This window comes from Numenius arquata, chromosome 6, assembly GCF_964106895.1.
Source record: "Numenius arquata chromosome 6, bNumArq3.hap1.1, whole genome shotgun sequence".
In the NCBI taxonomy this organism is placed as follows: domain Eukaryota; kingdom Metazoa; phylum Chordata; class Aves; order Charadriiformes; family Scolopacidae; genus Numenius; species Numenius arquata.
The window spans coordinates 29,612,747-29,625,210 of record NC_133581.1 but is presented as its reverse complement, the minus strand read 5'-3'; the positions used below and the strand labels follow the sequence as shown (position 1 = coordinate 29,625,210).

The 12,464-nt window shown below is 40.7% G+C and overlaps 1 protein-coding gene across 3 annotated transcripts in view; it reads left to right on the top strand.

The window, feature by feature from the left end:
- Window positions 1–12,464, top strand: part of NAV2 (neuron navigator 2) — a 245,798-nt gene that overhangs the window by 58,137 nt on the left and 175,197 nt on the right. For all 3 annotated transcript variants that reach the window (XM_074148517.1, XM_074148516.1, XM_074148515.1), the window contains exon 2: window positions 8,455–8,572. In XM_074148517.1, coding sequence (XP_074004618.1) covers window positions 8,455–8,572 — 118 coding nt within the window. The remainder of the gene's footprint in view (window positions 1–8,454; window positions 8,573–12,464) is intronic.

Sequence of the window (12,464 nt, the reverse complement as noted above, 5' to 3'; positions counted from 1 at the left end):
TCTGAGCACCCCACATGCATGGCTTCAGCTAAAATTAACCGTCCAAGCTTCGCATGCCAGCGTATATATCATCATTTAACTGTAGATGCCTTGGGAAGGAAGAGCAAGCTGGACTCGAGCAGTTTAAGTTCATGTTAAATATGCCAATAAGTAGTACCAACTTTCAGGTCCCTGCTCGTGGGAGAAGTAAATTTTCCTTTGACCATTATAAAACAGTAAGCAGCTCTTGGCTCCTTGGTAATGGCAGCGATGCTGTTGAACAGTAACTAACGTCAGCCTCAGGAGGTTTTTTTTTGGTTGGTTTTTTTTTTTTTCCCCTTTCTTCTGCAGCTTCTTAAGATTTTTCTGTGGTTTCTCTTCGGAGTAGAAATGTATCACCTTTTCAGATAAGCCCTTTTCTGTTGCTATTTGTGTGTGATAGTAGATGTGAATGGGTTTGTATCATGTATGAGAACTGTGGTATTTGAAAATAATTTGCTGTGCGCCTTAGGTGCCTTTTTAGAAAACGCCGGGGAAAAAAAAATAGTTCATTTGCTTCTCTTGTTCTCTGAGGTCAATTATATTCTGTTGGCGTGAGATCAAATCGGTTGATTCGCCGTGGCCAAGTATGACTTGGAATGGGTTTTGCTGATCAACTCGGCAAACTAGACTCTATTTCACTTTTGGATGTGCAAAGAAATCGATGCAGGTGTGAATGCAATCTCATTTCTATTCAGGTCTTAAAACGTTTTGCAAGGGGGAATAAGAGAGCGGCCACCTGCTTGGCGTAGTGTGTGGTTCCAGCCTGAAGGGGATTTGTATATGGGAAATGTGTATAATGGAAGCATTGAGAGTAGAGCTTGCCGGCTACCAGCGCAATTGCTGGCCTCGCTTCCCCTTCTAGCTGGTGCATAGGAAAATGTTGCTTTGCAATATTTGAAATATTTACCCCTCCGTATAGGCAGTGCCTGTCAGTAACGGCGTTCAGAAACTGTGCAATTGTGCAGAAAAATAAAGAAAATATCTGTTTTCTCCTCTTCTGTATGAAATGCGGTATAATATTCAGTAGGGTTAGAATAAGAAAGGTGTTGTCTAGGTGATCTGAAGTGCGTTATTTGTTTAGCATCGTCCAAAGCTTTGCTTTTCCCAAACTCCGGGGCGGGATGGACGATCCCAGGCTCTATTACTGGGAAGGCTTGCGAGCGTGCTAAAACTCACACACATGCTTTAGCTGTATGTGCTGGGAGTCAGCCCATTGCTCTTGAATAGTAGTCATATGCATGAGAATAGCTCTCCCCAGTCGGGAATAAGGCTTTAAAGAGAGAGAAATAAATAGTCCCGGTGGTGTTTGTTTAAATTACCCATTTCTCTATTTAACTTCCAAAGGGTAGTTAATGTACGTAAGTGTCCAGTAAAATGGAATATTCAGCGGAATACCTCCCACCAACTGGCTAATAATTTAAAGCTGTTCCAACAAACACTTGCACATGCAAGTAGAATAAATCATTTTGCTTAGTTCCACTTAATAAATAATTAAAAAAGCAGAGTTACCTCTGGCTCCCCAGAGAAGTGGCAGCCAAGCCCTCAGGTTGTTACAGCCCCATTCCCAGTAGTTGAGGATACTTGGAAAATTCCAGCACTTTGGATAATTGATGATATTTTACTGATCATATTAGATGGTATTTACTGGTATATTAGATACTAATTAGTAGCTAATTATCATGACAACTATTTTCTGGGGGTTTGCAAATGTATGCATTCCTTTCAGGAAGGTCATTTTACCTTCTTACCTGCCCACCTGCAGTCTGGCCCATTATCACCTCAAACTTGGAGTTTCTGGTGGTTTCCTCCCCTTTTGCTAGTACTGGTGCCAAGGTGCTGGTAGGGTGGAGTAAACAAGTCCCCAGGCTCCCATCCTCACTTTCAGGGTGCTTCCCCTATCTCTCTCGGAGAAGACAGATGTAACCTAAGGCACGGGTTTGACCACCTTAAAGGTCCACCCCAAATGTCCACCCCTCCCTCTGAGCTGGGGATCACTGGGGGCTTGTGGGCATGCCTAAGGACAGCACATTTTTATTTTTACTTCCTATTCTACTCTCCACGTCACGTACCTTTAGCATTATTCTTACAGAAAAGGAGCAGAGACAGAATTCTTTCCTCAAAGCCCACTAATACCTTTTATTTACGAGGGAGGAATGTGGGTACGCATTATCTACTCTCTGCCCTGCTTTTTAAGCCTTTTTTTTTTTTTTTTCCCTCCCTTCCTGCAAGAGCTTACATTGGGGATAAAAACCCCAAACAGTCTTGGATAGCAGTGAAAAGCTTTACTTGGTCTGGAAGAGACCGAGTCCTTTTAGTGGGATGTGTATCATGGTACACGATACAGACTTCCTACAGGATTTAAGAAGCACGGGGCGGGGGGGAGGCAGTAAGGCCATGAGTTGTAAGATATCTGTGATAAAAGGGCTGTGACAAATGCTGTTAAATTTGGGGGGGGGTATTTTTTTTTTTTACCATGTGCTGCTTAGTTGTCCTTTTGCCAGTAACTCAGCAAAATACCAGCCATATTATTGCCATGGCCATCATCTATGCACTTCCAAAGTAGCTGTTATCCTCAGGATGCTCCCTTGGAGTCAGACGTGCTTCCCAAGGATGAATTTTTCAGCTAAGCCTTTAGCTTTTAGCTATTTACCTCTGGGCTCTGCAGTGTGATCACTATAAAGATCGTTGTACCGGAGCGTAGGACGGATCAGCGTGAGACTGCAATTAATGTTACCAGTCAGAAAGCCTGGTTTCATGAGTCTGCATGTGTAAACCCCATTACACATAAGTCATCTGATGGGCTTTGCTCCCCCCATATAGCTTTGTAACGACTGTGGGCATTCCCCTTAGGATCATCTCAATGGGTTGCATCTATTTTTAGGTTTCTGGTGGTGGTGGTGGTTTGTTTTTTCCCAGTGACCTTCAGTAGGCAGTGGGGTTCGGTTAGCAGGAACACAGGCATTGCATTGTAATGGGTGTTCTGATGGGAGTTCATCTGTGTGACTAACCCTACTATTCAGTCATGAAAAAAGCCTTCCTCTGCTCCAATTATGCTCCATGATGTCAAAAAGATACTCTTCAGCTGTTACCAAATTTGCGAGAGCCTGATTCAGGATAATTATCGGAAGAAAACAATCAGTCTGATTAGTTAGGAACTGACATGGTGGGGGAGGAAAACAAAGGTTTGAAAATGTACTTGGGCATTTACTCTAATTAGAATTTTTTTTTGTGGAAACAAGTGATGAGGAAGGTGTTCAAGCATATTTTCTGCTTGCTTCCATAGAAGAGGGAAATGCTTTTCAAGCAGTTTGGTGTGACCCCTTTCCTTTTCATAATGAACATATTTTAAAATACCAATGGGGAGACAAAAACCACGGGGTAGTTTTTGCATTCCCATTTGGATCTAAATTCTGTTTAAAGGAGACCCTGGAGTACATGATAATAGCTGGCACCTTCATCTAATTGCAGCTGCATGGGTATACTGGGTCTCCTTTATGATCTCTAAAGGATCTTCCTGCATTCTTGACTTTATTCACATTCTGCTTCCTGGGTTTGTTTGACTGACTATGGGAGCAGAGGAATATGCTCCATACATATGGAATATGGGCTGTGTTGGGCCCTATCTGCCAGCAGGTCAAGAAGAACCTGCCCATCAGCATGTCGGAGCAGCCAGGTATCAGCCTGTTGCCTCCAGAATGGTATCTGCAGAAAGGAAGACTGTGGTCTGAGATGCCAGCTTCAGACTGTTACGGCTACTAGGCAAGCTTGAGTTTATTTGGCTTTTTTGGTTGATTTTTCCAAGGTTAAAAAGGCTGTATGAATTACTTGTAAACAGACAGAAGCTTCAGGGTGTTTGGTTTTTACTGGTCAGTATGTTTCCCAGCCCTCCCCAGGTCCTCAGTGGTAGCCGTGTGGTCTCGATTCTGCAAAGGGCACCTTTTCTGCTGATTCAATATTGAAATATGGTGCAGGTGGCCTGAGGTGTGCTCTGGATGTGACAGACGTGGTCTCTTAGTGCGGTCAGAAATGTCACTCGAGACTTGAAGTGACGAGATAGCTAGGAGACCTCTGCACTGGAAAGCAAGATTTCCCTCTCATCTGAAACGTGCTTTGAACAAGCAGGGGTAAGGTTAAGGAAAGGGGAAGGGGGAGAAACCTCCACTGAATTTCTTTGTTGAAGGGTGAAACCCCCATCCTTTTCTTTACAGACAAAATTCAGAAGCTTTATAATTGGGGGGTGTTTGGAGGGGTGTCTCAAAACCTTGCTATTTTGTGCAATAGTGTTTTAGCTGTGACTCATAATGTACTAAATATTTCCAAAATCAATATTTACATGTAACGCTCTTAATTCAAACCTGATGGATTGGAAAGGGGGAGGAGGGGGGAGAGAAGGAAAAATATTTCCCATTTGTTTTTCATTTGTTTTCAGATAATTGGGTTCCTAAGATCATAAAGAGGAAAAAAAAAAAAAGCTACCAAACAGCTGAGCCCACCGTTAAAAGGCAGAACTGAAGACTCGAGTTAAACATTAAACTGACTGGTCTCAGGCAAAAAGACCTGCTTATGGCGATAATGCCCAAATCATGTTGTTCACTTGGTTTTGTTAACTAAAATAATGAAGCCGCCTCCAATGATTTTCATACTGTGTGAAATCACGGAAAAGTTTTAAAAGTCCATACTGGCAGTGTAAAAAGTCCATATAATAAGGCAGGATCTGATTGTAGTGGATCAAATATTTCATATTGCAAGATTTTGTATTTTCTAATTGGGTGACTCTTCAGGTTATTTTCATGTGAATATTCAAACATGTGACTTCGTACCCTGTTTGCTGAAAATACCTGAGGAACACTTAAAATTCATGTGCAGAGATAGGCATATATGAATGGAACGTTTCCCAGCGGTGTTTTCCTAGTTCTTTTATTATTGTTTTCATAATTATTTACCTGGTTTTGAACATTTGAAAACACTGTGTGCTTTGAAACATTTTTCGTGTCTAGAAATAGCAACCATTGTACCCTTATATTTTTTTCACTTGTTTGTATGGAAAAGGAAAAGAAACATTAGGAATCGTATTTGTATAGTACATTACAAAGACTTGCAACAAACAGCTTTTGAAAACATCCTGGAAAGTTTCCATAATGAGCTTAATATATGCCATAAAAATGAGCAGTGACCATAAAGAGCTACTACAATAAGCTTGGATAATACCCCATCCATAAGAATGCTTCAGAGCTTGTAAATATATAGCCCAGATAGTTTTAAAAAAATAAATAAAAATTGCATGCTATGCATATTGCAAAATAATGTGGTAAAATAAAGTTGTTAAAAGGGAAGTATAGATTTATTATTTTTGGGTTTTCCTGCAAAAGGCTTTCCTAACCAACTAGCTAAATGCAATAACATTCCACACTCTTAAATACCCCAGAAACAAGTATTTTCTCCATGCTGGTATGCATTATTGGTGCATTAATGGAATATTTCATTAGTGAGCATAAAGCTCTGCTTGCAATTCGGATACCAAACACAGCCATTGACTTCAGCAAACCAAGCAGGGGTTACTCCCTTCTGTTGGCAAATTATTCTTGTTTCTTCATGTGCCGTTGGAGACAGTGAATCAGGCAGCTGGTATTTGGGGGTGTTTCAAACCGTCTCTTTTACAAGGAGGATTTGTTAAGTGAGTTAGGGGTTTCTTTGATGCAGTTCTGTTTATTTCCAGGGTAGGAATATAAGATCTGGTGTTCCTGGACGCAGCAGGAATTAGCGCAGTAAGAAACAGCGAGGAAATAGCAGTTTTGCAATGCCAGCCATGCGTTCTCACGCTGTTAAATGCGGCTTTAAAAATCAATCCTCACCAGCTCTCAAGGTCTTGCTGATGCTGTAATTTCAGGCTCTGCCAGGAGGGGTCTGCTCTGCCGTGTCTCTTTTCCCCAGGGCTGATCCAAGCACTTGTTTGATTGCATCATGATCTGCATCATGACAATGATCCAGGCCAGGGCTGGGGCTGATGCATCAAAATATAATCCTATATTTGCTGAAAGTCCTTCTGTGATAAACCAGGACGTTTCTCACAGCTCTCCCGTTAAAAGAAACTTAGTTGTGTTTGATCTCATCGGCTAAATCACCCTACCGGCGTAGGGGTGCGTGTGGACCCTTGTGCTCATGAAATAAGTAATCTTCAACCTGTTTCCTGACACGTCTTTACTTGTAGATAAGCAAGCTGGAACCTTGTGGCAGAAAAATAGGTGAAGTCAATCCTAGTTCCTTGAAGTAGTTGAATCTTTAAAAATATCTTCCTGTTATGGAAAACGTTTTCTTGTAAAAGGAGCTAAGGAACACAATGTCTGCTGTGTGCAAAGTGTGGGTTTTTTTTTTTTCCCCTTTTTTTTCAGTCAGCTAGGGAATCACTGGCGTACTCAGCATTTAGTTCACTGAGGTGTTTTTCATTGAGATGTTTTTCAGCTGTGGTTTGTTGGTTTGTTTTTTGTTTCTTTTCACGGAGGTGTTCCAGTGTGTTTTTCTGTTCAAGTCTATGGCACTGTTGGCATAGGAAATGCACGTCCCGCTGCTCTGAAGATGAAAGTAGAGGATAAATGATGGATAATGGGGACATATGTTTCAGATTTTGAGCGGTCTGTTCATTGCTGCTACCAGTAGTGTTTTACAGGTCGAAAAACCCCAAAATATAACCGAATATAACCAAAATAACTCTAGTCAAAATATCTGTTCTTCATTTTATAATATTAACCTTGAATCAGCAAGTGCAAGAGGAGCGTGAAATTACAATCCTTGTATTATTCCCAGGTTTCTCCGTCCGGTGTGGCGCAAATACTTGACTCTTAGACGTGGCAGTTGGCTTTTGGTTCTCATGAAGGTGAAGGACATAAACCTTGCATTTTCAATGAGATGCTGAAGATGCTTCCGAAATTAGTGGCCATGGCTATGCTCAGTGATGCTAGTCTGGAATTTAAAGGATCTGCGTTGATCTACAATGATATGGGGAGGTTGAATAGCTCAGGAGTGGAGCAGTGGAGGAAGAATGACTGAACCCATGTTTTGTCTCAACAATGCTTTGCCAGCAGACAGAATCTGATTTTAGTGGCCATCATTTCCATCTGCTTCCTTAAGGGTGAGGGTAGGAAGCTTCATAGCCCAGCGGTCACAGTCCTCACGGCTGGGCCCCCTCTCATTGTTCTCTTTCCATCTATCAGTACCTGTGAAGGCAAAGCCCGTAGTTCCTGGGCTTCTGGGGACTGAATACTGTTGTGCAGGCATTTCCCTCCAGGTCAGTGATTGACAGGCTTGTGTGAAGCGTTTGTCACCAGCACAGTGCTTTAATTCAAAAGTGCAATTTTGAAAAACAAACAAAAATACCCCGCAGCACATGGTGATTTATAGAGACTGTGGAGGGTTGGCATGGGTCATGCTCTGGAAGGAGCATGGAATATTTCCCTGCTTACCGATAGACTGAACTGGGGGAACTGAATTTCTAATATGCCAGGCATTCTTGAGAGTAGGGGTGAATCTTCCTATTCATCTGGGTATTTAAAAGGTAAAATCTTGATAATTAGGGGGTTTTTACTTTATTTCTTTGGAATATAAATAGATCATATAACAAAAGTCTTCCCTGAAATTTTGTCCTATAGGAAAACCAAGAAATGTTATTTAATTCATAAGCAGAAATTTCTGATCAAATATTTTTCCTTCTTTGAAAAGATTTTATAAGTTTTCTGGTGATCTTGAGCAAGTTGTGCTAGCATGTGGTGAGCAATACTTAATGCAAATTAAAGAGAGATTTTGACTGCTTTGCTTAGTTTTCAGATAATAAGTTTTAAAATAAATCCCAACAGTTAGAAGTTTGCATGAGAGATTAAAATGAATTTAATAGGCCTACTTAACCTGTGAGATGGAATTTAGTAGAATTGGTAGATTTTTAAGACCTTTAAAGGCTCGTTAGGTAATACAACAAAGGAGCTTCCTCAAAATGAAATTGCTATATGGTTAATATCTACCAGAAATGATTCTTGGAAAACAATCTTTAAAATTTCTCAATAACAGATATGAAGAAGGAATGTCAAAAGGAAAATGAAAAAAAAAAAAAAAATGCTGGTGTGGAAATAGAAATCTCTTCTACACACTCATTACTGCCATAGACATTTAGTTGATGATCCACTGGAGCTGTAACACGTTCAGGAGTTTACTGTCCTTCTCTGTGGGCTTTGATCTCAGATTTCTGAAGAGGAAAAGCCATGCTATAGTAAGCTGAATGCTTGATCCGCACAATGCCTTGAATTTTAATGTTGTTGACTTGTTTCAAACAGCAAATAGCAGTGATCGGAATCAGCCTCTCAGATACCGAAAGAAACAAAGAACTCTCATTTTTAAGGTTGGTGTTATGACTAATAAATTCTTTTTGTTTATCTTTCTCCCTAACAGATTTATACGGATTGGGCTAATCACTATCTAGCAAAATCTGGTCACAAGAGATTGATAAAGGATCTACAGCAAGATGTGACTGATGGAGTCTTGTTAGCAGAAATAATCCAGGTTGTAGGTGAGTGAATTTCTCTTTTTGTACCAGGTATCCACCAACTTGCTCAGAAATTCAGCCTTTATCTTATATGTAAACACAGGGGGAAATCCATCAAACTGCATGGGATTATGTAGATAATTTTCCTTCAGAGACTTTGCTAATTAATTCAATAAAGCCTTGTCTTAAAGCATAGTGGAAAAATATTTGATGTTGCTGATAAGATATCCTGACACACCAATACCACTCCACACAGCTGAATGTTATAAAGCAACTGATGAGGGATTTTATTCTGCTAGGATGCCGTTAGCCTTCACTATCTCTTTCTGATACCTTATGGGGATTGTTCTCAACGTAATTCACAGTGATACTGGCCTTGCTGTGTCGAACTTCATGCTTTCAGTTAGGTTTGGAAAATCCATATATGCAGCTAGTAAAGGAGAAGGGGTATAATTTTTATGTGGCAGAAAAAAGAAATATTTCATAATATTCAATTATGAGTTTTCAATTGAGGAACATAATTTTTCATTAGGACAAGTCTCAAATATAGGCTCGGTTATACAAAGCCTTTAATTCCCTCGGTTTGCACTAATATTCATAGATAATAAAGGTTCTAAATCATTTTCTCCATTGGCCCCATGTAAAGCTGCATATTTTCCTTCTTCCCTTGGGCCTGGATCCTTCATTAGTTCCTTCAGAGGCTCATCCATCTGGTACTTGGGATGCCACAAACCACATGCATGGGCCAATGGAGATTGATGGAATCAGAAAGCCTGCTAATGGGAATTAGGACAACTATTGTTAGAAGCAAACTGACAGATTTGAGATGCAAATTAGGAAGGCAGCAGTGAAGTAACAAGACATCAGTGCATGCATATTAGTATGTGTTTGAGATGCTGTAAACGGGCTAGTTCCTTGATTTAAGGTACAAATCCGCAAGCCCTGTTCTGGGATGAAATTGTGAGTCGTCATTCCAGTGACACCACTGGAGTTGCACTGGGATACATCAAAAAAGATTTTGTCTCTATGTTGTAGAGCATCTCAGTAGCATTCATATTGCATATTTTCAACATATTCATCAATGACCTGGACGAGGGGACAGAGTGTATCCTCAGCAAGTTCCCTGACGATACCAAACTGGGAGGGCTGGCCGACACTCCAGAGGGCTGTGCTGCCATCCAGCGTAACCTGGACAGGCTGGAGAGCTGGGCAGAGAGGAACCTAATGAGGTTCAACAAGGGCAAAGGTAGGGTCCTGCACCTGGGGAGGAAGAACCCCAGGCACCAGTATAGGTTAGGGGTGGATCTTCTGGAAAGCACTACTGAGGAGAAGAATCTGGGGGTCCTGGTGCATAGCAAACTATCCATGAGCCAGCAATGTGCCCTTGTGGCCAAGAGGGCCAATAGGATCCTGGGCTGCATAGGGAAGAGTGTGGCCAGTAGGTCGAGGGAGGTCATTCTCCCCCTCTACTCTGCACTGGTGAGGCCACAACTGGAATACTGTGTCCAGTTCTGGGCTCCCCAGTTCAAGAGAGACGGGGAACTACTGGAGGGAGTCCAGCATAGGGCAACTAAGATGACTGAGGGATTGGAGCATCTCCCTTATGAAGAAAGGCTGAGAGAGCTGGGGCTCTTTAGCCTGGAGAAGAGAAGGCTGAGGGGAGACCTTATTAATGCTTGTAAGTATCTAAAGGGTGGGTTGAAGGAAGATGGAGCTGGACTCTTTTCAGTGGTTCCCAGTGACAGGACGAGGGGCAACGGGCACAAGCTGGAACACAGGAAGTTCCATTGAAATTTGAGGAAGAACTTCTTTCCGGTGAGGGTGGCAGAGCCCTGGAACAGGCTGCCCAGGGGGGTCGTGGAGTCCCCTTCTCTGGAGATCTTCAAGACCCACCTGGATGCAGTCCTGAGTGATGTGCTCTGGGCAATCCTGCTTTGGCCGGGGAGTTGGACTAGATGATCTCTAGAGGTCCCTTCCAACTCTGACAATTCCGTGATTCCGTGTTTCATTCTACAGACCTGCCACGCAGCTACAGATGTATAAAAATTGGCCATGGATTGATTGTGTGTGGACAGGTATTCGCCATCAACAGCATTTCATCTTATATCTGCTTCCTTTAATAGGGAAAATCTTTGGAAGCCCAGGAACACTTAGGTGTTGATTCCTTTCGTGCATATCTAGCTACCCTGCGTTAATGCTGTTGTAGAAAACCTTTGCAGGAGAGCACATCTGTAAAAAATATCACCATCAAAATATGAACCCGGTTGTACCAAATATTTAAATGTAGTTGAGTATTGACTTATGAAGAGTCTTAGGAAATTCAAATTACTCCTTCTAAAATATGCAGAAATTGTATTGATTACTGTATTTTGCTTTGATTCACCTTTGCATTTTTTTTTTTAGCCATTCTCAGAACTGCCTTTTGGCAAATATTTAAGATTAGGTTTGTTAAAGTACAAGGGAAGCATAAAGTTAAAGTACAAAGTGAAGGATTTAATTTTCAGGGAATGCTTTCCATGTGAAGCAAAGTTCATATCTGAACATACTCAGTTTAATCCTCCAAATCAACAGTGAAGAAAGTCATTTGTGTCTGCCATGTATGGCCTTAGGCATGCTGCATCTCATTGTCACAAAGATGGTGATAACTTTCACACCTAGAAGCAACTTTAACTGTAGCCTGCAAAATACAAGCTTTTTTTCCTAACGAACAAGACTGCATACTAAGAAGGCTTCTATGTGCAGTGCAGGATAAGTTTTTCTTTTTTATGTTATGGTGTGCTCTGTGTAAAAGTAGCCATGAAGATCCTTCCTCCTTTTTGTCGTGTGCCTAGGGTATCTGGAGATTGTCCAAAGTCATCAAAATTGATTCAGATTTAATTATTAGTGATACAGTTTTTCTTGTGTTTGCCATCTGAGATTTACATCGCAGATGTTGAATCTTGAAATAGTACTTAATATCCAAAGCTGGAAAAAGAATGAATGTGCTTTTTTTTTTTTCCTTAATGAAGACTCCATAAGAGTTAATGATCATACAGAGACAGTGATTGCAGTCCTTTCTGCTTACTTAAGTGAAATAGCTGCATATTTAGAAAAAGAAAAAATTTAAAATTAGTGATAACTAGGTTGTTCTTTTCCCTTAGCATCCAAACAAAGAGCAAATCTAGAAAGGCATGGAACTTTTTGACTTCAGAGGAGATAATCTTCAGACTTCAAAAGATAATCTTCAGACTTCAAAACTGCTAATAGTAATATAGAAGAGTTACATGATGACAGTTTTTCCTATTTACAAGTCAACTAAAATACATTATAGCACCTGGTTTATTTCAGTTCAAAATTTATGAGTCTATAAAAGAATATGTGAGTAATATATGGTTTAGTAATGCTATATAAACATAGTTGCTATATTTAAATTCATGAATGGAGGTATACTGGGTCTGCACGTGCTCTGAAGTTGGTAGTATATCGAATTGTCAGTTGGCTCCCTGTGAGAACCTTCAATTTTCAAGACTCAGAATCATTGCTAAAATTAAACTTACACCAGTCTGGTACTACTTTCCCTACTGATGCCTGGGATATTTTAATTGATCAGATACAATCAGATAAAACCAAAGTCAGATCAGATACAAAAGCTGTGGCTTTTTAAATAGGGATACAGACCACGCGTTAGTGTTAAATACTTCCTCAGCTAAATAAAAGTACTTTGATTAAGAAGTAAAATGTGCATGAGTGTTGTGCTGGGCAATCAGTACACCGTTATAGGAGGTGATGGGCACATTGTTTAGTGCAGGTGCTTTGGGTATGCCAAGATAGCCCATCTTACAGGTATATCTAAATATTCTGGGTAGCTGGTGTTCTGATTGAAATAAATTGCATTGACTTAAACAGAATACGTCTTTCCTCTAATTTTACAAGTCAT